Source organism: Schistocerca cancellata, chromosome 3, assembly GCF_023864275.1.
Source record: "Schistocerca cancellata isolate TAMUIC-IGC-003103 chromosome 3, iqSchCanc2.1, whole genome shotgun sequence".
Taxonomy (NCBI): domain Eukaryota; kingdom Metazoa; phylum Arthropoda; class Insecta; order Orthoptera; family Acrididae; genus Schistocerca; species Schistocerca cancellata.
Window position 1 is genome coordinate 380,982,891 of NC_064628.1, and position 27,330 is coordinate 381,010,220.

At 38.2% G+C, this 27,330-nt stretch overlaps 1 protein-coding gene across 2 annotated transcripts in view; it reads left to right on the forward strand.

Annotated features, from left to right (window-relative positions):
• Window positions 1-5,315: 5,315 nt before the first annotated feature.
• LOC126175082 (uncharacterized) overlaps window positions 5,316-27,330 on the forward strand; it is an 85,827-nt gene continuing 63,812 nt past the window's right edge. For both annotated transcript variants that reach the window (XM_049921617.1, XM_049921616.1), the window contains exons 1-3: window positions 5,316-5,543; window positions 5,759-6,594; window positions 26,542-26,615. In XM_049921617.1, the coding sequence (XP_049777574.1) occupies window positions 5,339-5,543; window positions 5,759-6,594; window positions 26,542-26,615 (1,115 nt within the window). In that variant the 5' untranslated portion in view covers window positions 5,316-5,338. The remainder of the gene's footprint in view (window positions 5,544-5,758; window positions 6,595-26,541; window positions 26,616-27,330) is intronic.

Sequence of the window (27,330 nt, forward strand, 5' to 3'; positions counted from 1 at the left end):
GCTATGCACTCTTTCTCATTCGATTTTGAGGAAACTATTCGACAAAAAAAGACAATTTTTCACATCTTAGAATCTGATATCACAGCTTGATAATTAACCGGTTTTCTTTTCGCTGTTGTCTATAATTACTTCGAAATTAAGTAAAACACAGTGCATATTTTGACAAGTTTGCAGTTGAAAACGTAGTCGCTGGTCAGTTATATCGGGTGCATGTTAGGTCATACAATGCTGCGTGCCATATGAAGGTCGAGATACTTTTAACGCTGGCAGGCCAGACACCCCTCTTTCCAGTCTCGAGTAAATCTCTACATTTAAAAGGCAATGTCCTGGCAAAGTGACTCTTCATCGCCCAGTCCAAACAGCTAAGGACAGAAACTTGAAATTTGAAGGTGTCAACAAAGTTCCTGGGTCTACTTGTTAATAGCAATCTGAACTAGTCCTTAAACATTCCTTACCTACATAAAAAAAAACTAAGCTCAGCAATTTACGAAATTCGTATGATTGCTTCCTTCAGTGACTTAAATACTTTGAAAGCTGCATATTTTTGTTAATTTCGTGCCCTGATGGCCTATGGAATTATATTCTGGGGAAACTAGCAAAAAGCAAACAAAATCCTCATACCCCAGAAAAGAGTCATTAGGATTCTGTGTGGTGTCAATTACAGACATTCCTGCAGGAAACTCTTCCAAGAGCTGAGAATGCTCACAACAGTATCATAGTACATTTTCTCTCTCATATGTTTCTTGTGTAAAAACCATTCCCTTTTTGAAATGAACAGCATGTATCATAACTATGACACTAGGGTAAGAAATGATCTACATCTTGAACAAAAGAATCTAAGTATGGTACAAAAAGGAGTACACTACTCTTGCACAAAAATAGTTAATCCTCTCCCTCAGGCAATAAAAATGTCAGTTACTGATCCACCTACTTTTAAAGATCAACTTAAACAATATCTTCTAAGTAAAACCATTTACTCATTGGACGAATTTATGTATGAGAATATGTGAATTGATTTTGATGTATTGTAAGTCTGTTCAATGTAATTTGTAACTTTTTACAAAAAAAAACAATTCTTGTAAACATTTTTTCTATGTAATATATCATTCATTGTACAACCTATTATTATAAACAAATGTCTCAAATCTATGTAAATGACACGTTCTACACCCAAGCGATTTATCGCTAATGGGTCTACAGAAAATAAATGAAATAACTAAATTTTACTGTAGGTGTCGTCTAAGAAGGGACTTTTCGAAATTCCAACTCTAAGAGGGTAAAATAGTGGATGAAGTTTTTTTTAAAAAAAAAAACATCGTTATTAAGGCAGTTTTGGAGCTAGACCTACGAAAATTGGTATTCGATTTCTCAGTTAGAAATAAAGTAATACGTGTTTCAGCATTTCTGAAAATTTAACCCTATGAGGATGAAGGCAGCAGAGGATCAAGTAGGTAAAAAGACGAGTAATACGTGTTTCAGTATTTCTGGAAGTTTAACCCTATGAGGATGAAGGCAGCAGAGGATCAAGTAGGTAAAAAGACGAGGGCTAGTAGAAATCCTTGGGTAACAGAAGAGATACTGAATTTAACTGATGAAAGGAGAAAATATAAAAATGCAGTAAATGAAGCAGGCAAAAAAGAATACAAACGTCTCAAAAATGAGATCGACAGGAAGTGCAAAATGGCTAAGCAGGGATGGCTAGAGGACAAATATAAGGATGTAGACGCTTATCTCACTAGGGGTAAGATAGATACTGCCTACAGGAGAATTAAAGAGACCTTTGGAGAAAGGAGAACCACTTGTACGAATATCAAGAGCTCAGATGGAAACCCAGTTTTAAGCAAAGAAGGGAAAGCAGAAAGGTGGAAAGAGTACATAGAGGGTCTATACAAGGGCGGTGTTCTTGAGGACCATATTATGGAAATGGGAGATACGATACTGCGTGAAGAATTTGACAGAGCACTGAAAGACCTGAGTCGAAACAAGGCCCCGGGAGTAGACAACATTCCATTAGAACTACTGACAGCCTTGGGAGAGCCAGTCCTGACAAAACTCTACCATCTGGTGAGCAAGATGTATTAGACAGGTGAAATACCCTCACACTTCAAGAAGAATATTATAATTCCAATCCCAAAGAAAGCAGGTGTTGACAGATGTGAAAATTACCGAACTATCAGTTTAATAAGTCACAGCTGCAAAATACTAACGCGAATTCTTTACAGACGAATGGAAAAACTGGTAGAAGCCGACCTCGGCGAAGATCAGTTTGGATTCTGCAGAAATGTTGGAACACGTGAGGCAATACTGACCATACGACTTATCTTAGAAAATAGATTGAAGAAAGGCAAACCTACATTACTAGCATTTGTAGACTTAGAGAAAGCTTTTGGCAATGTTGACTAGGATACTCTCTTTCAAATTCTAAAGGTGGCATGGGTAAAATACAGGGAGCGATAGGCTATTTACAATTTGTACAGAAACCAGATGGCAGTTATAAGAGTCGAGGGGCATGAAAGGGAAGTAGCGGTTGGGAAGGGAGTGAGACAGGGTTGTAGCCTGTCCCCGATGTTATTCAATCTGTATATTGAGCAAGCAGTAAAGGAAACAAAAGAAAAATTCGGAATAAGCATTAAAATCCATGGAAAAGAAATAAAAACTTTGAGGTTCGCCGATGACATTGTAATTCTGTCAGAGACAGCAAAGGACTTGGAAGAGCAGTTGAACGGAATGGACAGTGTGTTTAAAGGAGGATGTAAGATGAACATCAACAAAAGCAAAACGAGGATAATGGAATGTAGTCCAATTAAGTCGGGTGATGCTGAGGGAATTAGATTAGGAAATGAGACACTTAAAGTAGTAAAGGAGTTTTGCTATTTGGGGGGCAAAATAACTGATGATGGTCGAAGTAGAGAGGATATAAAATGTAGACTGACAATGGCAAGGAAAGCGTTTCTGAAGAAGAGAAATTTGTTAACATCGGGTATAGATTTAAGAGTGAGGAAGTCATTTCTGAAAGTATTTGTATGGAATGTAGCCATGTATGGAAGTGAAACATGGACGATAAATAGTTTGGACAAGAAGAGAATAGAAGCTTTCGAAATGTGGTGCTACAGAAGAATGCTGAAAATTAGATGGGTAGATCACACAACTAATGAGGAGGTATTAAACAGGATTGGGGAAAAGAGGAGTTTGTGGCACAGCTTGACAAGAAGAAAGGACCGGTTGGTAGGACATGTTCGGAGGCATCAAGGGATCACAAATTTAGCATTGGAGGGCAGCGTGGAGGGTAAAAATCGTAGGGGGAGACCAAGAGATGAATACACTAAGCAGATTCAGAAGGATGTAGGTTGCAGTAAGTACTGGAAGATGAAGAAGCTTGCACAGGATAGAGTAGCATGGAAAGCTGCATCAAACCAGTCTCAGGACTGAAGACAACAACAACAACATGAGGATGAAATAGTGGGTGAACGCTTTTTTTAATATATCATTATTGAAGAACTACTAAAGCATTTTTAAAAACTGTGTCTATGAACAATGGCATTTGACTTCTAAGTTACAAATTATAAAATACGTGTTTCAGTGTCTTTGGAAATTGAACACGCAAGGAGACGAAATGGGGAATGAGATATTTTATTATGAAACCATTTATAAAGTTAAATCTATGAATATTTTAAATTTGGCTTCTCAGTTAGAAATAAAGAAATACGTGTTTCACTGTTTTTGGAAATTCGACTCCTATCATCGCCCGGCCCAAACCGGTAACGATCTTATACTGTAGGCATTGTTTAAGAAGGTATTGGGCGAAATTCAACCCCACAGGGGGTTAATAGGTAATGAAAGGCTTTTTGAAAGTATGTCACTATTAAGAGAATTTTGAAGCTAGAACTATGAAAACTGGTATTTGCTTTCTCCGTCAGAAATAAAAAATATGTGTTTCAGGATTTTTTGGAAATTCAACCACTATGGGGATAAAATAGTGGGTGAAAGATTTTTTGGAAAATAAATAATTATTAAAGGAGTACTAAAGGAATTTTAAGACTATATCTATGATAACTGGTATTTGACTTCTCGGTTAGAAATTAAAAAATAGGTGTTTCAGTGTTTCTGGAAATTCAATCCCTCAGGGAGTGCAATAGGGGATGAAAATTTTTAAGAAAATATTTCGTTACATTAAAAAAAAATTAAACTAAATTTATGAAAATTGTTATTTCATTTCTCGGGTAGATACAAAGTAAAATTTGTTAGGGGATGAAAGTTGCTATGCAAATATCTCCACAAGAACGCAAAAGGCATGATTAACAAAGACTGTGGACTTCAGCTAGCAGAGTCACTTTGCGGTCAGAAGTACATTCGGGAAAGACTATGCTTACATGGCCTTAATTAGCGTGAAAAGCTTGGAAGGTGTTGCAGTTAGTGATCAATATAAAAATTCAATTAAACTAAAACAAAAATCTCTGCAAGTCATACAGTCTACGCGAGCGAAGCAGCGGGCGCTGAGATAGTACGTAATATATTTGCAAATTGGCTGTGATTAAGTTGCCAGCGACGCGCCATACGCGTGATTAGTATTGCCGCTAGCTGAGACTTGTTGCTTGTGATTTGCTGACGAGTCATATTTTGTGAAATAATATTTTGTTGGTAAGTTTCTTTATTTGCTGTTCTTTGTATTGGGCGATTTTCCAGTGTTTAAAGACGACATTTTCTAGCCACATTACCCGCGACTATTCCTTGTCATATACAATTGCATATGCCTCGTTTTGTCCTTCAATAATGATGGTATTTATGTGATGATCGTTAATTTACTTTCGATAGCAGTGTTACAGTTTCTTTCTCTGTTTTGCTTTGTAGTCTATGTGTGCCTGTTTATGTGTGTACATCATCAATCTTCAACGAGAAAGGTAGCGCTTCGTTAAAAGTAGTCCGTTGGACTATTAAGCGACATCATACGTTCTTAAGAATTTTAGTCCATTATCCGTTACCAGACATGAAAGTGAAAATTATGCAGGTTATGAATAACTGAAATAAGCAACACTTTCGTACATTTTCCGTGAAAATGTAAACTGTGCGTCGTACAGAAATCATGAAAGACGGACGTAAGAATGCTAGACAATCGAATTTTGATCTTCTGATCTAAATAATAAAGTAGACTAGGATTTGAGCTCTGGGTAAGGTATAGCCTGGATTTTGAAAGGCCGTCACAAAAAACTAAAATTCATATAAAAGGGACTTACGTGCATGTTTTCGTCGCGCGAACTGTTAATATTTCCGCGCGGTCAGAACAGATGAATGTCGCAGGGCGTCAGAAATAAGCACGAAACGGGCCGCAATACAAGTTATTATGGCGGAAGGAAATGGGGAGAACGAAAAGCCGTTTTCCCATAGCAATCTGCCTCGTAAGAATGGAGAAATCGAAGGAGAGGTGGAAAGTGAAGAAGAAGAGAACCCTATTAAACTAGACCTAGGTTTAGGTAACGAACATAAAGTCGACAAAAGAGCTGTTTCGGAACAAGTTCGAGGGACAGAACATCATTCATCCACAACAGGTTGAGTGTGTCTACTATCACCAAGATTTGTTTTATTTTGTTTCCGAAATAGTCACCAATATCGCGCAATGTTTTAACCACTCCACTAACATTTAGTTTAGTGAAGAGAGTGTTAAGCAATAATGAAAAGCTTAAGACGGGAGCTGTCTAATCTTTATTAGGAACCCCCACGTAGGTTTACTATTGTATTAATATACCGTTCTAAATGCTTTCAGGTTCTAGCGACACACCAAAGAGAGAGGAAAATCCATTTTCGTTCAAGCACTTCTTGAAAAGAGACAGCGGAAGTACCAGTTACCAGAACACAGGAGCTAGACCGAAGATTTATAGAACAACTCCACCAAATAACTTCGAAGATAGAGGCCAAGAGGGGGTTTCGACAGAAAGAGATTCACCATCGTATAATAGAAATGCTTCATCAAGAAGCGTTGGTAATCCTGAGCTGTCATCAGTTTTACCTGACTTTGTTCAGGATCATTTGATCATGGAGCAATGTTATCTTAACCACAGCAGTAATATAAGTTCACCACACATTACTGCTAATCTAGAGAGCTTTCCAGATTTTACATTCAAGAATACTTCACCAAGAGAGTCAATAATATCTGATAGTGCAGGTAGAGAACAGAGAGAATGGGAAGAACCAAAGACTAATGAATCCAGTTTGGTATCAGACATTCAGTGTGACCTGACTGGTATACCAGAACAAGCAAAATCCAGAATTTGTACGGTGCCTCTAGATTTGCCAAATTTTAGCCGGAATGTAGTGAATGGCACAAGTCGACCCCTAGTTCCTGGTGATGTGTTACCATTTGATTTACCTCTGGTTGGAGAAGCAAGTGGCGATTCATCTGTAGCAGCAGATTCATTATCTACTAGAAATGGTGCATCAGTTGCTGAAGTGGGTGTATCTAAAAGTTTACCAGACTTCCTTTCTGATGGTCCTATTCACAGTGGTAGGCATAATGATACAGAAGCTTCAGATAGTTTGACATCTGAGTTTTCAAGAAACAGTATTTCAACTCCACATACACCTGAAGGACAGCTGCAGAGGGTAAGTTGCCTCTGACAAAACTATTGATTGACAATAAAACAAATTATTTCTGTTATTGGCAGACTGCATGTGGCATTAATAGTTTGTTATGTAATTATTATTGCTCCAATTCAGGCTTGCTGTCGTTGAAAATAGAACAATTCCTGTAGTAACTGTAGAAGGTTGTGTAAAATAAATGAAAATTAACAATTTCCTTTGTTAAATATGTTTCAGATATGATTAAAATAGCATGTGTGATTGTGATGGTACCTTATGTAACTTAAGACTGAAGATACCAACTGCTGCTTTGTAGTTCTTGTGTATGAAGGGGTTTCCCTTCCTCCCCTCCACTCCCCTGGGTGATCTGTAGCAAAGTCAGTAGATTTGTCATTGTGACATTTAATACAGGTTCATGAAGCAACATGTGAAACCTACTTAGTGATTGGTTCAGCTGTTTCAAGTTTCAGACAGAATTCATCATTGCCAACATTCACTCCATATTTGATGTACTTTTAATTGTAAATAACTAAAATAACAATGGGAGAAGGGCATAATGTTACTCATATATTTTATGTACAGCTTGGATGCAATATGCCCTATTGGTAGGTAGTTTAAAGGAATCACTGAGATAGAGCAAACAACAATGTGTCTGATAATGAAGAATGTAAACTAACCTCCACAGGCTATTATCTTTCTCAAGCTGTGGTGCATTTTCTAAATAGAGCAGTTAGCAAGTTGTAGGTACTACAGCAACATTATTATTACTTGTTTATTACTCAGGCGAAAAACCAATGTGTTATTGGCTTTCTGGTTGCCATGCCACATTGCCAGTATACATGCAACACCACACAAATTAGCGATCACTATGAAAATTTTAGCCAGTTAATAGTTTGTGTAAGTCACTATGGCTGAAACCCTTGTAAGTAGTTTATGCATATTTTTTGTTGTTGTCTTCGGTCAAAAGACCGGTTTGATGCAGCTCTCCATGCCACACAAGTCCCTTCAGCTCAGCGTAACTACTGCAACCTACATCCACTTGAAGCTGCTGGATGTACTTAATCCTTGGTTGGCATGTATCAGTCCCCCCCCCCCCCAATTCTCTCCATTATCAGATTTACTATCCCTTGTTTCTCAGGATGTGTCGTATTGACCTTTACATTTCATTGAAGTTACTGTAGTTAGTTTCATACTCCATGCATCATTTGCATGATAATAATGATGTTGAAAGAGTCATCATCATCATTATTATTAAATATACAGATGTGAGTCAGTAATTCCTGCCCACCGCCTTGTATGCATTACAGTAACAGAAATTTTTCTGGGATTACAGAAGTGTCAGATTCCACCCGTCTGCTTTGACCCATGTCATCATCAATATGGCGGAAATGGCTATTCTAAGCATCTCTATAAATAAGACAATAACATCTCCCTTAAACATCCTAACAACCACCACCACCCTCCAAAAATACAATCAAACTAACGGGACAACCGTGGGAAATTGGGGGTTTTGGGGTGAGGACAAGTTAAATATGATATAAAAAAAGAACACAATGATCCCAAAACACAAAATGACGAACAAAAAGAAGGAAAAAAAATTTCAGCAGTCCGCTACACCAACAAAAATCTGCTGGAATCGGACACTTCCCTTGACCTATATAGGTCAACCACACGTGACTATACCAAAACACCAACATCTACAACTGTGAAAATTGGTCATTTCTGGTGAGCTATATATATGTCTAACACAACTGTTGATGCCAAAAAACCAACACCTGCAACTCCAAAAAATAAAACCAAAACCGCAACCTCAAAAATCCACAAATCATACATCCCTACAAAAATTAAAACACAGTCAATACACCATAAATACACAAAACATCACAACTTGAGAAGAATAGACAAAAAAAAACTTACCACGAGCAAATTCCGGCACTGCAGATTAGATTGGCCAGCCCCCGCCAACGTACACACATTAAACATCTTACCACAATACAAACAACAAACCAATAACACGTAACAAAAATGCCAAACTCATTGAAAAAGCATCCAAACCTTACATTTGGAATTACAAACACTGCCACCAGTGGCTTCTCACATCCAACACAAAGGCTCACATAAACCCAATACAACATATTACACTCATCACATACGCACATACTACCAGAGGGCACCATGAAAAAAACAAGACGACTTCTACAAACACAACCAACTCATAAATGCCATGCCGTAAACACACACAACAACACCCTTATGTCACAGATAAAAGCAGACGGGTGGAATCACTTCCATTGACACATTTGTCTATAGAATAGGGGGAGCTGTCAAAGAGAAAATGCTTGAGTTTGTTTATAAACTTTATTTTGCTTTTGCTGTCTTTCAGACATTTTATATCACAGGGTAAGTGATCAAAAACTTTTTTTTGCAGCATTGTGCACCCCTTTGTGGGCTAAAGACAACATGAATGTAACTTTTCCTTCTGGTATTTTAATCATGTACATCATTGTTCCTTTTTAACTGCAGTGGATTATTTACAACAGACTTCTTGAGAGAATAAATATACTATGAAGCAGTGGTAAGAATGCCAAACTCCTTATACAAATATCTCCAAGATGATTATCAGTGAGCACCATGTATTATTCTTACAGCACATTTTTGAGCAACAAAGACTTTTTGTGTTGAGGATGAGTTGCCCCTGAACATTACCCATATGACCTCATTGAATGAAAATATCTCAACCTATGGATTTGCCTCTCACCAATATTTGCAATGATGCTGAGTGCAAATATGGCTGAACTAAATTGTTTTAGGAGTTCCAAAATGTAGGCCACCCTGTTTATTATTCCCTCACCGTGTGTTCTTATCACTGGTGCAGTACCTCAAAATGTGTGGAACTGATTGTGTTTCATCTTTTTAAAAGTGAGACTGGGGTTATTTGCAGAAAAACAGTCACTGATACTTTTAAGAACTTTATGATGTCTTTCGTTTCTGTTGGTGTGCTTGGATTGATTACAATATTAGTGTCGATTGATTATGATTCAAGTGTCATCTGAAAAAGGAACTAATTCTTCTTTCGTATTAAATGGAAGATTATTTACATATATGAGTAACAATGATGGACCCAAGATTGAGCCGGAGGGAACTCCATATGTGATATATCCCAGTCAGAGGCATCTCCCCTGATTACATTGGAGAATTACTAAATACAACTTTCTGCATTCTTTTGGTGAGATATGCCACAATCCGTTGGTTCACTATACCATCAGTTCCATAAAATCTCTGTTTGTCTAGGAGGATATTGTATTTCACACAGTCATATGCCTTAGATAGGTCACTGAAAATACCAACCAGTGCTATATTATTGCTTAATGCTTGCAAAATGTGGTGAGTGAATGTGTAAATGACATTCTCAGCCAAGCAACATTTTTGAAATCTGAACTGTGATTTACTAAGGATATTATTGTTCCTTAGGTGGGAAACTGTTCTAGACTGCATCACATTCTCAAAAATTTTGGAAAATGATGTTAGTGTTGAAACAGTTTGGTGGTTATTGACGTCTTTGGCTATCACCTTTCTTGTGGAGGGGTTTAATGATGACAGATTTTAGTCTCTCAGAAAATTGCTTCAAATAAGTTAAGCATTATATATTTCAGCTAAGACAGGGCTTATTAAATGGAAACAAACCTTTTGTACTCTGCTGGGGGCACCATCAAATTCTTATGAGCTTTAATTTTTGAGGCAACATATAATTTTCTTAATTTCAGAGGTAGAAGTTTGTGATAAATTCATATCGCTGAATTTGATGGGAGTTGCCATTTTTCTTGAACTGTTCGTCCCTGTATTTTGTTCTATTTAACAACTTGTTGTTATACACATATGCTGCCTGCAACTCATCATTTGTAACTCTGCCATTTAAGTTAATAGGAATGTTTTCCTTTTCTTTGCTCGGTTGTTCTGTCTCTCGTTTCACTACATTTCGTATAGCCTTAAGTCTGTTGTTGGAATTAACTGATTTTTGACATAATGTGCGCGTTGTTTGATGTATTAATAACTCTTCTTAATGATTTTGAATAATTTTTGTAGATTGCAGCTATTGTAGGATCTTCACTTATATTTCATTCCTCTCCCGATCCATGTTTTTTTACATGGCTGTTTAGTGGCCTTTGTGATTATCTTGTGCAGAAAGCTATTTCAAATAATGATATGAATTTTTGATGGAATAAATTAAATTTTAAGACAGTGTCTTGTTTGTTATAAATTTCATCCCAGGTCGCTTCTTGTTAACTATTCTTAAAAACATTTGTTCTGGAGTCACTAATTCTTCATATTTCCACTGAGGCGTATCTATACTATAGGGCACTATGTCATTTACCTTAACCGTGTATCAAGATCAGTGAAAGCATTTGTAACTGGATTACAATTATTTCCTTGCTTTGAACCTCATCAAAGTGAACATTGTCCGCAGCTCGTGGTCTTGCGGTAGCGTTCTCGCTTCCCGTGCACGGAGTCCCAGGTTCAATTCCCGGTGGGGTCTGGGATTTTCTCTGCCTCATGATGACTGGGTGTTGTGTGTTCATCATCATTTCATCATCATTGACTCGCAAGTCACCCAAGTGGCGTCAACTAAAAATGACTTGCAATATGGCGGCTGAACTTCCCCGCAATTGGCCTCCCGGCCAACAATGCCATGCAATCATTTCATTTCAAAGGAAACATTATCTATTAGGGTTCTGCTATCTTTTTTTTTTTTCCTTGTTGGAAAGTTAATTATTGATATTAAATTGAATAAAGTTTCCAGAGCATTTTTCCTATCATAACCCTTTAGAAAATTTACATTGGAATCGCCATAGATGATTATCAGTTTCCTGCTGTCTGACAGGTAGTGTAGTAGTAGAGAATCTAAATTTTGTATAATCAGTTCAAATTTTCCTAGTGGGGGCTCTATATACAGTTGCAATTAAAACTGAGATACTTCTCAGTATTAATTCACAAACCAATACTTCTGTGTGTTGATGACTACAAAATTGACCTGCCTCACTGTTTCTGAACTTATGTTCTGTCTTAATATATACAACTACTCCTCCTTTTCCCATATTTAGTTCTGCGTGATTAAGATGCTAGAGTGTATAATTTTCTATCTTTAGCTTCTTGAACCCTGTGGTTATGTTGTAGTCAGATAGGCAGATGAGGTCCCTCTTTCCAGAGTTCTCTGAATTTTCTAAACAAACAAGCAGTTCTTCTACCTTATTACCCTGGCCTCTAATATTATGATGACATAAGCTAACCTTATTTTTCTGTGCATTCTTAATAATTTTGTGTGACTCTTGTGTTATTTTAACTTCTTTCATTACAGAATATGTGAATACTGATTCTAACCTAAAAAAGATACCTCTGTAACCATAGAGATTTTGCATTGTGTGATGGTGGTCCCTTATACATTTTCTGCAAGATGCTCAGCCAATCTATCTGTATCTTTCTTATTCAAGTGTAGGCCATGTATAGTTGTGCCATCAAGTTCTGTTCTCTCAAAATCTTTTGTGTAGAACCTCTTAATTACATATATGCCCATCAATCCTTCACCATTCTCCTGCAGGAGCACATTGCAGAAACCTCTCTTCTTCTTGTCTATACTGCTGATTGTACATGTTCACTTCCATATAAATTATCCTCCAGCCGTTTCTGTTTTGCAAATTTGCCTTGTACTCCATTTGTATCCTCTTCATTTGTTGGATTTTTAAGTTTTCTCCTTTCATCAATTTAATTATCTCTTGCGTTATGCAAGGGTTCATACTTTCTATGTGCCTAGTTGTTCCTCTATACTGTCTTCAGCTCTTAAACTATTGAGTCCTCTTCTATTTCATTTCTTTCTCCTGTGCTGTTTCTGTCAGTCATTGTCTAATGTTCCTTTTGAAACTATCAATAATATCTGGTTGTTAAATTTTATCCTTGCCCCACCTCTAATTTCCTACTGGTGCACATTTTGTCAGCTTTAATCTGCTTTTAAAAACCAATAAGTTTCGGTTGAAGTCTACATATGAATCTGGAAACTTTTTGCAGTGTAAAATCTGGTTTCTGAATCAGTTGTTGTTTGAAACTTGGTGTTTCCACGCCTTTTCTGCGCACACAACCTCCTTTCAGATTTTTAAATAAAGCATTAGCAATGATTAAATTGTGGTGTGTGCTCTTTGCCCGTTAATTCTTTTCCCCCCTAACTATGTTCTCCATTTACAAATCACATCTGGAGAGTATGGAAAGTGCATACATTTGGTGAACATGTTTTTTATAAGAACTCGTCTTTTTGTAAGCAATTGAATATTTGTAGTTCAGGTCGACAAGCTTTAAATATCTAAGTTCATACTTAAATCTGCATGAATGCACTCGTGTGAAGAGATGAAACTACTTATATTGTAGTTGTCAAGGATCATTAACACTGATTTAAGAAATGCTGAATCGTTCAGTATAATGGCTAAGGCGTGACCCCTGACATTATCAAAGTGACTGACTTGAGCAACTTGTCATAAATACAGTGCAGCAGCTGTGAAGCGATTTGTGCAGCAGTAATAAACAAATACCAATTTTATCATTAAAATATTTTCAAAATAATCAATATGCAACTAATGGAACAGCTGCATGAATTTGGGGGTTTTGTGAAGGGACAACCCCCTCCCCCATATATAAAAAGATCAAAAAATTAAAAAATTCCATTAACCTCTCATTATGTAAATCTTCCAGAAGACACCACAAAGTTGGCATCAGTACCTTCAGTTAACCTATATCGTTACAATGAACTCCACGATACTATCTATCAATGAAATAATGTTAACTGCAGCTAAATAAAGTGCTGGTACCTATGTAGTCTCTTAATCTGTGTAACTAAAATTAACTTCGTGGTGTCTTCTAACAGTAAAACAATAATATTAGCAGAGAAACAAAATAACAGGCAATTATAAACATGCATCTGGTATTATTAAATGTGAATCAACATATCTTAAAAGTATAAGTAGCTACAAAAATTCCATTGTGCAAAAAAAAGACAAAAAATAAAACATTGTTCAGTTACTATTAACTCTATTGATCCATTAGTCGTTTAACTTTGTATTCTTTGAAGGTTGTACTGTTCAGTTCTTGTGATCCAACCAATTTGTGATCTACTGTAATTTTGTCAGTTCATCTGAATTCTCCACAGCTCTTCTATATTTCATTTATGATGAAAATTTGGGTTTCTTAAGATGAGAGCTCCACCTTGGACAAAATATTTGCTTGTGCTCTTCTTACACACCAGTTTTGTCACACACTGTGCATATGTGACATCATACGCAATATTCATCGCGAGTCAAAGCTGACACCCAGATCAGATTCTCTGTTTGCCCCCTAAACCCCTAATTTAGACTCAGTGTATTGTGTGGTATTATGCCTAATTGTGGCAGGCAGCCTCCAATGTCTGTTATCATCACATATGGCCAAACATATCTTAACAAGATTCTTGACTAATAGTATTAGTATCAGCCACCAAAGCAGGATCAGATGGAATAAGAGTATCAGATATGCAATTTTAAATACAGGGTGAAACCTTTCATTTTCGATTTTTCAGAAAACTTGTTCATCTGCAGAAAGGGTGTTTCTGTTTCAACAGTCACCTGACTGGTTTGATGTGACCCACCACAAATTCCTCTCCTGTGCCAACCTCTTCATCAGAGTATCACGTGCACCCTGAATCATCAATTATTTACTGGATGTATTCCAATTTCTGTCTTCCCATTCAGTTTTCACCCTCTACAACCCCCTCTAATGCCAAGGAGATTATTCTCTGATGTCTGAATATATTTCTTTTTCTCCTCCTCCTCCTCCTCCTCCTCCTCCTCCTCCTCCTCCTCCTCATTTGTTCCTTCCTTCTGCTCATTTGTCCACAATTGACTACCTTCCTCAGACATTTTTTTTCCCTTAAATTAAGGCTTATGTTTGATACGAGGAGATTTCTCTAGGCCCAGAATGTCCTCTTTACAGCAAGGGATTGATCAGGAAAATATAGAGATAAGCTATAAACAAGCTCAGGGAATAGAAGTGCCATTCTTGGTACACTATTTGGAGTGATATAATGCAGGAAATGATTCAGAAGGGATAATACGTTAGTTGTAAAGTTTGTAATTATGGAGATATATTACATAGCTGTTGGTAATCTGCGTCTCAAAGATGAGAGCTAATTCTAAAGAAATAGTAAGGTTCACTTGGAAACAAAAGATAAAGAAACAATATTTTGTGGAGTTCAGGGAACTGAAACATTATAGATATTAGAAGGAAAAGAAGTGCTACCTAAGTATATCTCTCAGTTGGGCATAACAGATTTAGTAATCCATTGTGCTCATCAGATACTCCCTGGCAGTACCGAATCCTCCAAGGAGCTGCCACTCCCTGTATTTGCACTGATGATCCCTTCTTTCACACTTCAGAAAGGGAGGTGCGACTCCATGAGAAACTGAGTTTTCTGGGTGCTGCTGCTGACAGTTGCAAGTTGTTATCAAACTGTTGTGCCAAGAAAACAGGGAATCCAGGGGCCTACCTAAGAAGATGAATGACAACAGAACTGTGAAACATATATTAAAACTGAGGTCAACAGCAAATGCTGAATGTGTACTGGGAGCAGTCTTGCATCTAAAGAGACTGTGGGAACATTGGTACGGGTACGATGGATTCAGATGAGTTGACTGATAGAACCTAGTCGCTACTCTTATATTCCTAGTTTATTCAGTAACTGTATTTTTTCTCTAGTGTAATCATTTGGCATGCACCATTGTGGTGCCGCAAAATGATCAGATGTTTTCTGAAACCTGCAGTTTGGTAGCCTACGACTATATTTGGGGTTTGCCTAAGAATCTGGAAGCAAATATTTAATAATGAAATATTCACAGTTGGGGTGGAGTAGCAGCATAGAGCTTTAGAAGACAGTGCTTTAATGGAGAGCATCACAGCAGAGTGCAGAAGAAAGGGATTGGTTTAAAGGAAAATCTCTCTTCATAGAGAAGCTCCATTAAAACTTAGATGCAGTGAGTGTATTGAATACAGGCAACATCCAGAGATTTTCTACTACTCAAGCATCTACAAAATTTGAATGTCATTGTAAAAAGCTTTTAAAAATAATTGCACTTAGAAAAGAAATTTGGGATGCTTTTACAGTTGGCAGTATGTTGTTAGTTAGTTAGTTTTATGTTCCATGGATAATTTTGCACATTAAATCATCATGATGTGGAACAAACCATTTTACATTCAAATCACAAATTAATTTGTAAACATGGACTATGGCTACATGCTGAACGTTTATGAGTTTTACATGTACTGGAAAATCCAGGATGGAATGTAACAGTATTAGGAAAAGGATATTGGCTACTCACCATATAATGGAGATGGTGAGTCACTTATAGGCACAACAAAATGACTGTCAGAAAGTGAGCTTTTGGACAACTAGGCCTCCATCAGAAATAGACAAGATGCAGACATGCGCGCACACACACACACAACTCGCACACGCATGGTCATATTCTCTGGATATTTAGGCTGGACTAAGTCTAGCTTCAGTAGCCAGAGACTGTGGTTTTGTGTGTGTGTGTGTGTGTGTGTGTGTGTGTGTGTGTGTGTCTTTTTCCGATGAAGGCGTAGTTGGCTGAAAGCTCACTTTCTGACAGTGTTTTTGTTGTGCCTGTCTGCAACTTAGCATCTCTACTGCATGGTGAGTAGCAACTATCCTTTTCATAATATTTTTATACATATTGGTTTGGTGTATACGTTCTTAGCATTTTTCTGTGAGTTTAATAAAGACTTCACTATTTACAACAGTCTGCCAATGCTGGGGTAATTTTTCAATTCCACAGCTGTAGAAATCACATGGTTGTGAGACAAAGGACTCACCAAGACATGTTTGGAGCACATTTTCATCCAGAAAGGAAGTTCCTTGATGATTATTCACTAGAGAGGGGAAAAGCTGAAAATCTGGGGGTAATAGATCAGGTGAATAAGGTGGGTGCAGAATGAGTTCCCAATCCAGCTAGTGTTCCCAATCCAGTAGTGTTTTTTTGACAGCCTAGCAGAATGTGTGCAGGTGTTATCATGGAGTAGCATTACATAGCGCAGTCTTCCTGGTCATTGTTCTTGGTTTTCGTCTGCAGTATGTGTCTGTTGTTGACAGTAAATGTCAGCAGTGATGGTTACAGCTTGGTGATGCAATTGCAAGTACACTGCACCGTTGGTGTTCCATTAGGTGCATAACATTATCTTTCGTGGATGTGCGAAGGTCTTCATATTGGGAGTTGCTGCTTTGTTTGTGCTCAGCCACTCTATTCTTTCCCTTACGTTAGCATAAAGAGCCCTTTTATTGCCATCATTAATGACACAGGATAGGAATGGTCAGTGTTGTTCACAAGCCAATTGATGATGAGCAAGCAGAAATACACGTATGGTGACCCACTGATATTGGTGATTTTTGGCCTCTAGCATGTGATACCCACACATCCAATTTTTTAACTTTCCGCATTACGTGCAAATGCCGCGCAATGGTGGAATGATCGCAGTTGATTACAGTTGCCAGTTCTTGGTGTACTGACATGGATCATTTTGGATTAATGTGTTTGTGAACGATCTTCATCCAACTCTAAAGGTATTCCTAAAAGTGGAGAGTCACTAATGTCAAAACGATCCCCCTTAAAATGAAAAAAACATTTTGTCTTTCTCTGTCCAATGGCATTATCCCCACACATGGCACTAATGTTTCTGGCTGCCTTCAATGTTGTTATTTGGATTTTCTCTGTGTCTTATTCAGTTCTTGTCTCTGGCTGCCGAAGGCAGTGGTCATTTGTGTGTGTGTGTGTGTGTGTGTGTGTGTGTTTTTGTCTAATCCAGAAAAAGGCCTTTTGGCCAAAAGCATACTCGTTTAGCAGTCTTTCTGTTGTGGCTGTCAGTGACTCATCATCTCTGCTATATAAGGTCTGTTCAAAAAATTCTAGAATTTTGTCCACAAGACTTTTCTGCACTTACCTTGTACTTAATGTGTATGGTCTCCCTCAAAATACAAATACTCTCCCCCGCAATTGATACACTCCTCCCAACACCATTTCTAGTTCCTGAAGCAGCCTTGGTACATCTCTTACTGGATCACTTGAAATGCAGTCCACGAATTTTCTTTTATCTCGTCTATCCCTGCAAATCTTCGTCCTTTCAATAGGGTTTTCAGCTTTGGAAATAAAAAAAGGTCCACAGGGGCCAGTCTGGAGAATATGGAGGATGAGACAGCACAGTGATTTCTTTTTTTTTTTTTTTTCCCAAAATCAAAGAAAACTATCAGCATGCATTGGCATTTGATTTGACCTGTTGAGCATTTTTTGGTTTTGATGAACCTTTCCCTGACCCATTGTGAAGATTGAATCTTGGTTTCAATATCATAACCATAGACTCATGTCTCCTCACCAATTATGGTCTCTTAAGGAACATTTCATTCTCATTTGTGCGATCCAAAAGCTCTTCACAGATTGCAAGGCAAAGGTCTTTCTAGTCTTGACTCATGAGCCGTGGGACGAACTTGGCAGCAACACAATGCATTGCAAAATGCTGTGTCAGGATTTCATTATGTGATCCAACTGAAGTGTTACATTCTTCTGCAATATCTCAGTCAGTCTGTCAGTCTTTGATTGGCATGCACATTTTCGTTGACATCCCTGACATGAGCGTGATCAGCAGACGTTGAAGGACGTCTTGAACAACAGTCATCTTTAACTTCCATATGGCCATTTTTAAACCATATGAACCATTTGTAACACCAAGTACACCTTAAGTACTCATCACCATAGGCTTCCTGCAGCATTTGGTGTGCGTCTGTAAGCGTTTTATCAAGTTTCATACAAAATTTAATGCAGACGTGTTCCACTCAATACAGCACTGAACAATAACTAACAGACATACAGAAATGAATCTTCCAGCAGTTACACATTAAACACAGGAGTTTGCAGAGATGCTGATCACATTTCGGTCCAACACACCATTGCTCTGAAATTCAGGTGGAACACAACTGAATAGCAGAGTAATTCATACTCCCATTTCTGCTTCACTGCTTACTCACATCCCTATCTGATGTTGCTGCAATGGGCTTGTAATGGCTACCAATGCCTCCTGGCTGAACTCTGTCAGTTAGTGGCAATTAACTCTGATTTTCTCTCCAGTTGTTGTGGAATTTCAGGAGACAAGGTTCTCAGAAACCTAATTCCATACTGTTAAATATTACAAACCCTATTGTAATACCCAAATTAACATCGATAAGGCATCTGGACGGGTCTGCGTGCTCATACATTCTCACACTTTAAATGAGTAGGTGCCATGAAACAATGCATTAGAAGCTGTGACTGTTTGATTCCACCTGACTATTAGGGTAACAGTATGTAACATCTATGTACACCAAGATAGACACATAGCGTATTAGGGGCTGGTAGAGCTAATGGAATGGTTGCCTTTACCCTTCCTCCTACTAGGGGACTTCCGCGCCCACAAGAACACTTCAAGCAGATGCCAAATATAAGAGCAGTTACTTTCAGGACTGGAATTCTGCTGGAGCTACAACACCTTTCAGTAAGGCCCATGAAAAATATTGTCATAGACATCGAACTGTTATCCAGTGGAACATCTATGACAACCTCTGCAACAGAAACCCCTTCTGGCTCACTCTTGCTTTCTCAAACCACTGACTAATGGAATACACACTGCATCGGTCACTTTTGGAAGCCAGCTGGCTGTTTTTCACATCCAAAGCTTCTTTTGAAGCCAGTCAAGAGCCAGATATCAAAGAAGTGGTACGAGATACCTTTAAAATGATTATATGCTCTCCAGAAGTGATGACACCCTAGTCATCAGACTTCGTTACCCCTGCTGGAAACCTGTTCCATGGTGGTCTGAAGAAACAGCTGCAGCAGTCAGAGAGCAAAGAAGGGTGCTTCAACAACATGAATGCTGTCCTTCAACAGAATGTTCAATAACATTCAAGAGACTTCAAATGGAGTCATGGTGTTTAATAAAAAGGAGAAAGTAGGAATGTTGGAAACTGTGCATAACATCTTTGAAGACCCATGCCCATCCATCTCGAGTATGGACTAAATTCTGCCACATTTATGGCCACCAACTGTCCATAGCAGTTTCTGGCATCTCCTGCAGTGGTGACATCTGTACTGATACCATGTCAAAAATTCTGAGTAGGTATTGAAATCCATGGAGAATAAATAAAAACTTTGAGGTTCACCGATGACCTTGTAATTCTGTCAGAGACAGCAAAGGACTTGGAAGAGCAATTGAACGGAATGGATAGCATCTTGAAAGGAGGATATAAGATGAACATCAACAAAAGCAAAACGAGGATAATGGAATGTAATCAAATTAAGTCGGGTGATGCTGAGGGAATTAGATTAGGAAATGAGACACTTAAACTAGTAAAGGAGTTTTGCTATTTGGGGAGCAAAATAACTGATGATGGTCGAAGTAGAGAAGATATAAAATGTAGACTGGCAATGGCAAGGAAAGCGTTTCTGAAGAAGAGAAATTTGTTAACATCGAGTATAGATTTAAGTGTGAGGAAGTCGTTTCTGAAGAAGAGAAATTTGTTAACATCGAGTATAGATTTAAGTGTGAGGAAGTCGTTTCTGAAAGTATTTGTATGGAGTGTAGCCATGTATGTAAGTGAAACATGGACAATAAATAGTTTGGGCAAGAAGAGAATAGAAGCTTTCAAAATGTGGTGGTGCTACAGAAGAATGCTGAAGATCAGATGGTTAGACTACATAACTAATGAGGAGGTATTGAATAGAATTGGGGAGAAGAGGAGTTTGTGGCACCAGGGACCAGTTGGTAGGACATGTTCTGAGGCAGCAAGGGATCACAAATTTAGCATTGGAGGGCAGCGTGGAGGGTAAAAATCATAGAGGGAGACCAAGAGATGAATACACCAAGCAGATTCAGAAGGATATAGGTTGCAGTAGGTACTGGGAGATGAAGAAGCTTGCACAGGATAGAGTAGCATGGAGAGCTGCATCAAACCAGTCTCAGGACTGAAGATCACAACAACAACCACCATGCCCTTGCTGAAAGTTTTGCAGCACACGTTGCCGAAGTGTCCACATGCAGTAACTACCATCCTAATATCTTGACCCGGAAATTTCTGATGGAGAAAAACAACATATCCTTCTGTGCTAAAGGTCTCACATTGTACAATGTTCCATTTAGTGGATGGGAGTTCCACAGTGCTTTGCCAGGGTGTTGAGAAACTGTGTCAAGACCTGATAAAATCCACAGTCAAGTACTTAAACACTGTACCAACCACAGGATAAAATACATCCTCAGGTGTTTTTGTCATTCTTGGTGAGAAGATTAATTTGCATCCTAGTGGTGGGAGAGTATTGTTATTCCTATCTTGAAACTGGGAAAAGACCCACAAATTTTGACTAGTTAGCAACTAATTTCGAAGTGGCTTTTGGGCACTCCAGCTCACCATAGACGAACTGGTACATCTAGACTCCGTAATGTGCAATACTTTTGTGCATTGCCAACACATGATCACTATGTTCTTTGATCTGCAGAAGGTGTAAGATACCACCTGGCACCATCACAGCCTGTTTATACGGCAAGAGTGGAGCCTGCAGGATAGCTTACGCATATTTATCCAGAATTTCCTATCCCTCTCAATTTTCAGGATCTGGATAAATTTCAGATTGTTTGGCCTTTTATTTGACAATAAGTTAACATGTTTGCCGAAAGTGCATGTTACCTTGTTCAAAGGCAAATTGTGTAAGGAAGTTTAACACCACCAGATTTCTCAGCAGCTTCTTGTGGGCTGCAGACTGCACAGTACTTCTGCGGTTGTACAGAAACTTTGATCTTATCCTGCTTTGACTATCGATAGTGCTGCCAACCTGTAAGCAACACATGGGTACTGAACTTGTTAGAGCCTGCCCACCACAGTGGTGTGCATTTGACAGTAGGAGCCTTCCGTACAAGTCCTGTAGACAGCCTGTGGGTGGAGATGGTATCCTACCTCTGAGTGTCAGACGCCAAAAACTATTCGTGAACTATGCAGTTACTTTCTGTCAGGTGCATGTTAGTTGAATTGGCTTGACAGCCAGTAATTCAAACTGTTTACAAATTGTCCAAAAATAGGTAGATCAGCTGGGGTATGAGTGGAGGCTCTGCGCAAAGACTTCGAACTGCCTTCTCTTATTTGTGAACATAGTGTTCCTCTAGGTACTGCTGAAGGTGTGTACTCAGTCCAGTGATTCTGATGATCCACTTCTGTGGCCCTAAGGAAAATACAGACCTCATCATTCTCAGAACTCTGTTCCATTCAGTTCTCCATGACCACCCCAATTTGAAATGCATCTACACAAATGGATCGAAAGTTACTGACAAGGTTGGCCCAATTCGTAAGGGGGTATGAGAACTATATGTTACTGCCAAAGTGGGAAATTGACCAAGCAGAAAGGGGCTGACCAAGTCAGGAAATGGCCAGTATCACTGTAAATTGACTGGCCAATGTTTGGTCTTTTCTTGATTTTGAGATTTGACCAGCCAGTTCGCGAAATGGCATGGACCCGATGGCCAGTGTCAGAAGAAGAAGAAGAAGAAGAAGGAGAAGTTGAGCCAATCTGGAGCAACTGTATAATTTCAAACTTTATACAATCTATTATTTGATTAATCTCACTTATTACAATCTGTCTTCACTTAAACAACAATATGAACTTTTATGACATTTGGGAATTGCACAACTATTTCAGTATTGGATGAGTTTATATGATTTCAAACTTTATACAATCCATTCACGTTATCAATCTGATTTGTTACAATTCGTCATCACTTATTACAAAAAGATAAACTTTCATGACATTTGGAACTGTACAATAGTGTCTTATTTCTACATTTGCAGTGATTTGGTGCACATTTAGTAGTACCAAGAGGAACACTATGTACACAGATTAGAGAAGGCAGTTCGAAGTCCTTGCACAGAGCCTTGTACCCTTGGCCACCAGTCAGTGATTTGTAGGAAGAGATGGTTTGTAATGATATTACTTCTGTAACCACCAATTCCAGCATGAGCAGTTTCCTGTGCGGAAAGAAAAACTCACTTCTTGAACACGATTCTTCATTCCTACCCCATAGAAAGCACCCTCGACTTTCATGACAACTGTAAGAATGTTCTGGAATCACCGTGCCTATGTCAACATCTTGTATATAGACTCGAATATTGTCACCAACTTTTGCTGGTGGGAACTTTGCATCCGAATTGTTAAGTATTTTCGCACCTTGTATTTGCAAACTGACAGGAGATCCTGACCCCTTTTTCCTGCTTTCTTGTTTATTTTGATGTAGTCTGCTAGTAATTTCTTTCCATACCTTTTGTCCACTTTGTTATTTATTCCACAAATTAAACGGACATCGTCGATGCATTATGCACAACAATGTGCTGCTCTACACTGTTTTTGAGACACTACACATGTTATTTTTGCACTGTTATTGTCAGACAATTGGTATATAGCTGTCATAGCAACAGCTTTGTTATTGGGGGGAGTTCCTGCATTTATAGCATCCTCCAGTTCTTGTTCAAATTTTTCAAGCTCTTCATCTGTCACTGTGGTATCCATAACCTCTCTGAGTAGATTTGAGGTACTCAGACCTACCATTGTTTACAACCAAACATGGCCTCATATAGCTTTGCTGTAATCTCTTGAACACCCTCCTTATAGTACAAATTAGTCCCCATGTGATTACTAAATGTTTGGTCCACATTTCAGCAACTGGCAGAGAAGGTTGTGAAGGCCGGCCTTGCATGTGGGGTTTCAATGAAGCTCATAAGTTGCAGCATTTTCCCCAAAACTGATTGTGGCCCTTTGGTTCTGAGTCGAGTGAAAGGACTGAACCAGTGACTTCGAAGGTTCTGTGATGAGCTAGGCTGTGTCTTCCTGGACTTAGGCCATAAGGTTGAGAACTGTAAGGTCCCCCTAAATGGGTCAGGTGTGCATTACACATTAGAGACTGCTACTCGGATAGTTGACTGTGTATGGGATGCACACAAGGGTTTCTTATATTACGCAACTCTCCATCCAATCCAGATAACAATAGCTGTAGGAAACCCAGAAGTATTAATGTAAGATCGAAAGAAATGCCTCCAACAGGCCAGAGTTTTAAAATCCTAATGGAAAAGTGCCAAAGTGTTCACCACAAAGTGCCAGAATTTGAAGCACTCGTGAAAAGCTCACAGAATACTAGGTACAGAAAGCTGGTTGAAACCTGAAATTGATATCAGTGAGATTTTTGGGTAAAACTGAAGTGTATATCGTAAGGATGAGCAAATGGGAAATGGAGATGATGTATTTGTCACAGTAGACAAGAAAGTTAAATCCACTGAGATAGAAATTGAAGCTGTATGTGAGATTGTTTGGGAAAGACTTAGTATCGGATGTGGGCATAAAATGATAATTGGATCCTTCTATCACCCACCAGACTTGTCTCCTGATGAAACTGAAAACCTTAGAAAAAACCTCATTCACTTGTATGTCAACTTCCCCAATCATACTGTAATCATCGATGGAGACTTTAATCGTCCAACAATTAATTGGGAAAATTACGGTTTTGTTAGTGGTGGGCATGATAAGACATCCTGTGAATCATTACTACATCTACATCTAAATGCCTCCTCTAAAAACTACCTGGAACAGATAGTTAGGAACCCCACTCATGATGGAAATACATTGGATCTAATGGCAACAAATAGACCCGACATCTTTGAGGATGTCCAGATCAAAACACATCAGTGACCATGATGCAGTTGTGGCAACAGTGACTATCAAAGTAGAAAAGACTACTCAAACAAGCAGGAAGATGTATATGTTCAGTGAACTAGAGAAAAAAAATCAGTAGTGTCATGTGTCAATGAAGAACTCGAAATGTTCAGCACAGGTCAGGAGCATGTAGAGAAACTCTGGCTCAAGTTTAAAAGAATAGTTGACCATGCACTGGATAGACATGTACCTGGTAGAACAGTTCATAATGGGAGGGAACCTCCTTGATACACAGTCATTGTAAAGAAACTTCTAAAGAAACAGAGATTACTGAGAATAGGTGTAAAATAAAGTGTAGGACTATAGGTAGAGAGATGCTGAATTAATCACATTTGGCTGTCAAAAGAGCAATGTGTGACTCCTTTAATGACTACCATAGCAGAATATTGTCAAGTGATCTTTCACAGAACCCAAAGAAATTCTGGTTGTATGTAAAGGCTGTTAGTGGCACCAAAATTAGTGACCAGTCCCTAGCAGATGAACTAGAATTGAGGGTAGCAAAGTGAAAGCTGATATGCTTAACTCCATTTTTAAATGATCCTTTACAAACGGAAACCCGGGAAAATTGCCCCAATTTAATCCTTGTGCCACTGAAAAGGTGAATGAAATAAGTATTATGTAAGTGATGTTGAGAAACAGCTGAAATTGTTAAAATTGAACAAAGCTCGAGGCCCTGATGGAATCCATTTCAGATTCTATACTAAATTTGCGGTTGAGTTAGCACCTCTTCTAACTATAATTTGTCATAGATCCCTCGAACAAATAAACTCGTGCCCAGTCATTGGAAAAAGGCACAGGTCACACCCATCTATAAGAAGGGTAGTAGAAGTGATCCCAAATACTACTTTCCAGTATTCTTGACCTCAATTTGTTGTTGAATCTTAGAACATATTCTGAACTCAAACAGTTTTAACAGTAAAATCAAACTTTTTGCAGATGTTGCCATTGTCTATAATGAACTACTAGCTGAGAGGATCTGCATAAATATTCAGCCAGATCTTAATAAGATTTCAGCATGGTGCAGAGATTGGCAGCTCGCTCTAAATGTTCAGGAATGTAAAATTTTGTATTTCACAAAATGAAAAATTGTAGTATCCTGTGACTATAACATCACTTAGTCATTGTTCAAATCGATCAACGTATACTAGTAGACTTTGGTTTATTGGTAGAATACTGGGGAAGTGCAATCAGTCTGCAAAAGAGATTGCTTACCAATCACTCATGCAACTGGTTCTAGAGTATTGCTCAAGTGTTGGGACCCATACCAGATAGAACTAACAGGAGATATTGAGTGTATACAAATAAAGGCAGCTCAAATGGTTGCAGGTTTGTTTAATCCATGGGAGAGTGTCACAGAGATACTGAAGGAACTGAACTGGCAGACTCTAAAAGACAGAAGTAAACTAGCCATCTATTAGCTAACAAAGTTTCAAGAACCGACTTTAAATGATTACTGTAGGGATATATGACAAACCCCTATGTATCGCTTATGCAGGGATTGTGCGGATAAGATCAGAATAATTACTGCACACAGAGACATTTGATGAATCATTCTTCACGCACTCCATACGCGAATGGAACGGGAAGAAACACCAATAGCTGGTACAGTGGGATGTACCCTCTGCCATGCACCCCAAGGTGGTTTTCAGAGTATAGATGCTGATGTAGATTTAGATGGTTGACAGTGCATGAGTATTTGGCTACCACAGGCAGCCAAGTTTTTCCTTCAATTAAGGATTCCTAACTGTTGGAGGTAATGTATTTGTGCTGATGGAAAATGTGTAGAAAGAGGAGGCACTCCATTTGTGTTGGTATGCATCTGCAATAAAGCTGTGTTAGGATATGCCAAGAATTTTTTTCTTCTGGCAAAGCTTTCTTCTGTCCAGTGGTGTGACAGTATTAGATTTTAGAAGTTTCAATTTAATTTGTGGTATGTTATTAAATACTTTTCTGGAAATTTCTTACTAATCGTAATTTTGTGTTCCTCTGTGTGTGCCAAATTTATTTATTTATTTATTTTGCATTTTTCAGGTAAATTATAGTTTAGTTTAATAAAAGTCATTATATCTTCTCTTTCAATGTGAATATATTTGACTTATGTTCAAACTTGTCTCAATTGCAGTTGCAATTAGAAAATGAGAGGCTCCAGAGGGAAATAGAAGCATCAAGGAGACAGCTCCTGGAACAGACACGGAGGTAAATATGTATGTATGTTTACCTGACTTGCATTTGTGAAAAGTAAACAAACTTGTACATTCATTTGCTAGTGCACTAGAAAAGAACTTTCTGTTTCAGAGAGCATCTATTGAATTTGTTATCCTACTGTTAAAGTTGAAGGCAATGATGGTTGTGTGGAAGTTAAATATCCCTTCCTTGATCAGTTAATGCAATCAGTACATTACATTTGAACAGGGAATGCTTAGGATATAAATTCTGATTAACATTGCTGCTTCTAAATTCTGGTTACTTTCACAACAGTTCCTACATTCTCATGTTTATTCAGTATGAGAAAATTGTGACATATTTATTTCTCTCTGGATTGTACCTTTAATGTTAATTTTAGTTATGTAAAAGTGTTAAATATGTTACACTGTGATTTACAAAGAAATTTGAATTAAGAGCATAAACCTAAGTGTGAACTCATATGTGGAATTTATTTCCTTCATTGGCTAAATGATGACTATCTGTGGAGATTGATTTCATTTGTCAGTAATGGTATCTGAAATGCAGCAACATGTATTCTGAAATTTCATTATTATTATTGTTTTCATCATAATTATTATTATTGTTGTCGTTGTTGTAGTCCCTGTTCTTTAGTTGACTTCATTGGACCTCATCCAAAATCCAACAACACTGTTGTGAGGGAGATTTGGTGTGTAATAAAGTAACAAGCTCATCCATTTTTAATCAA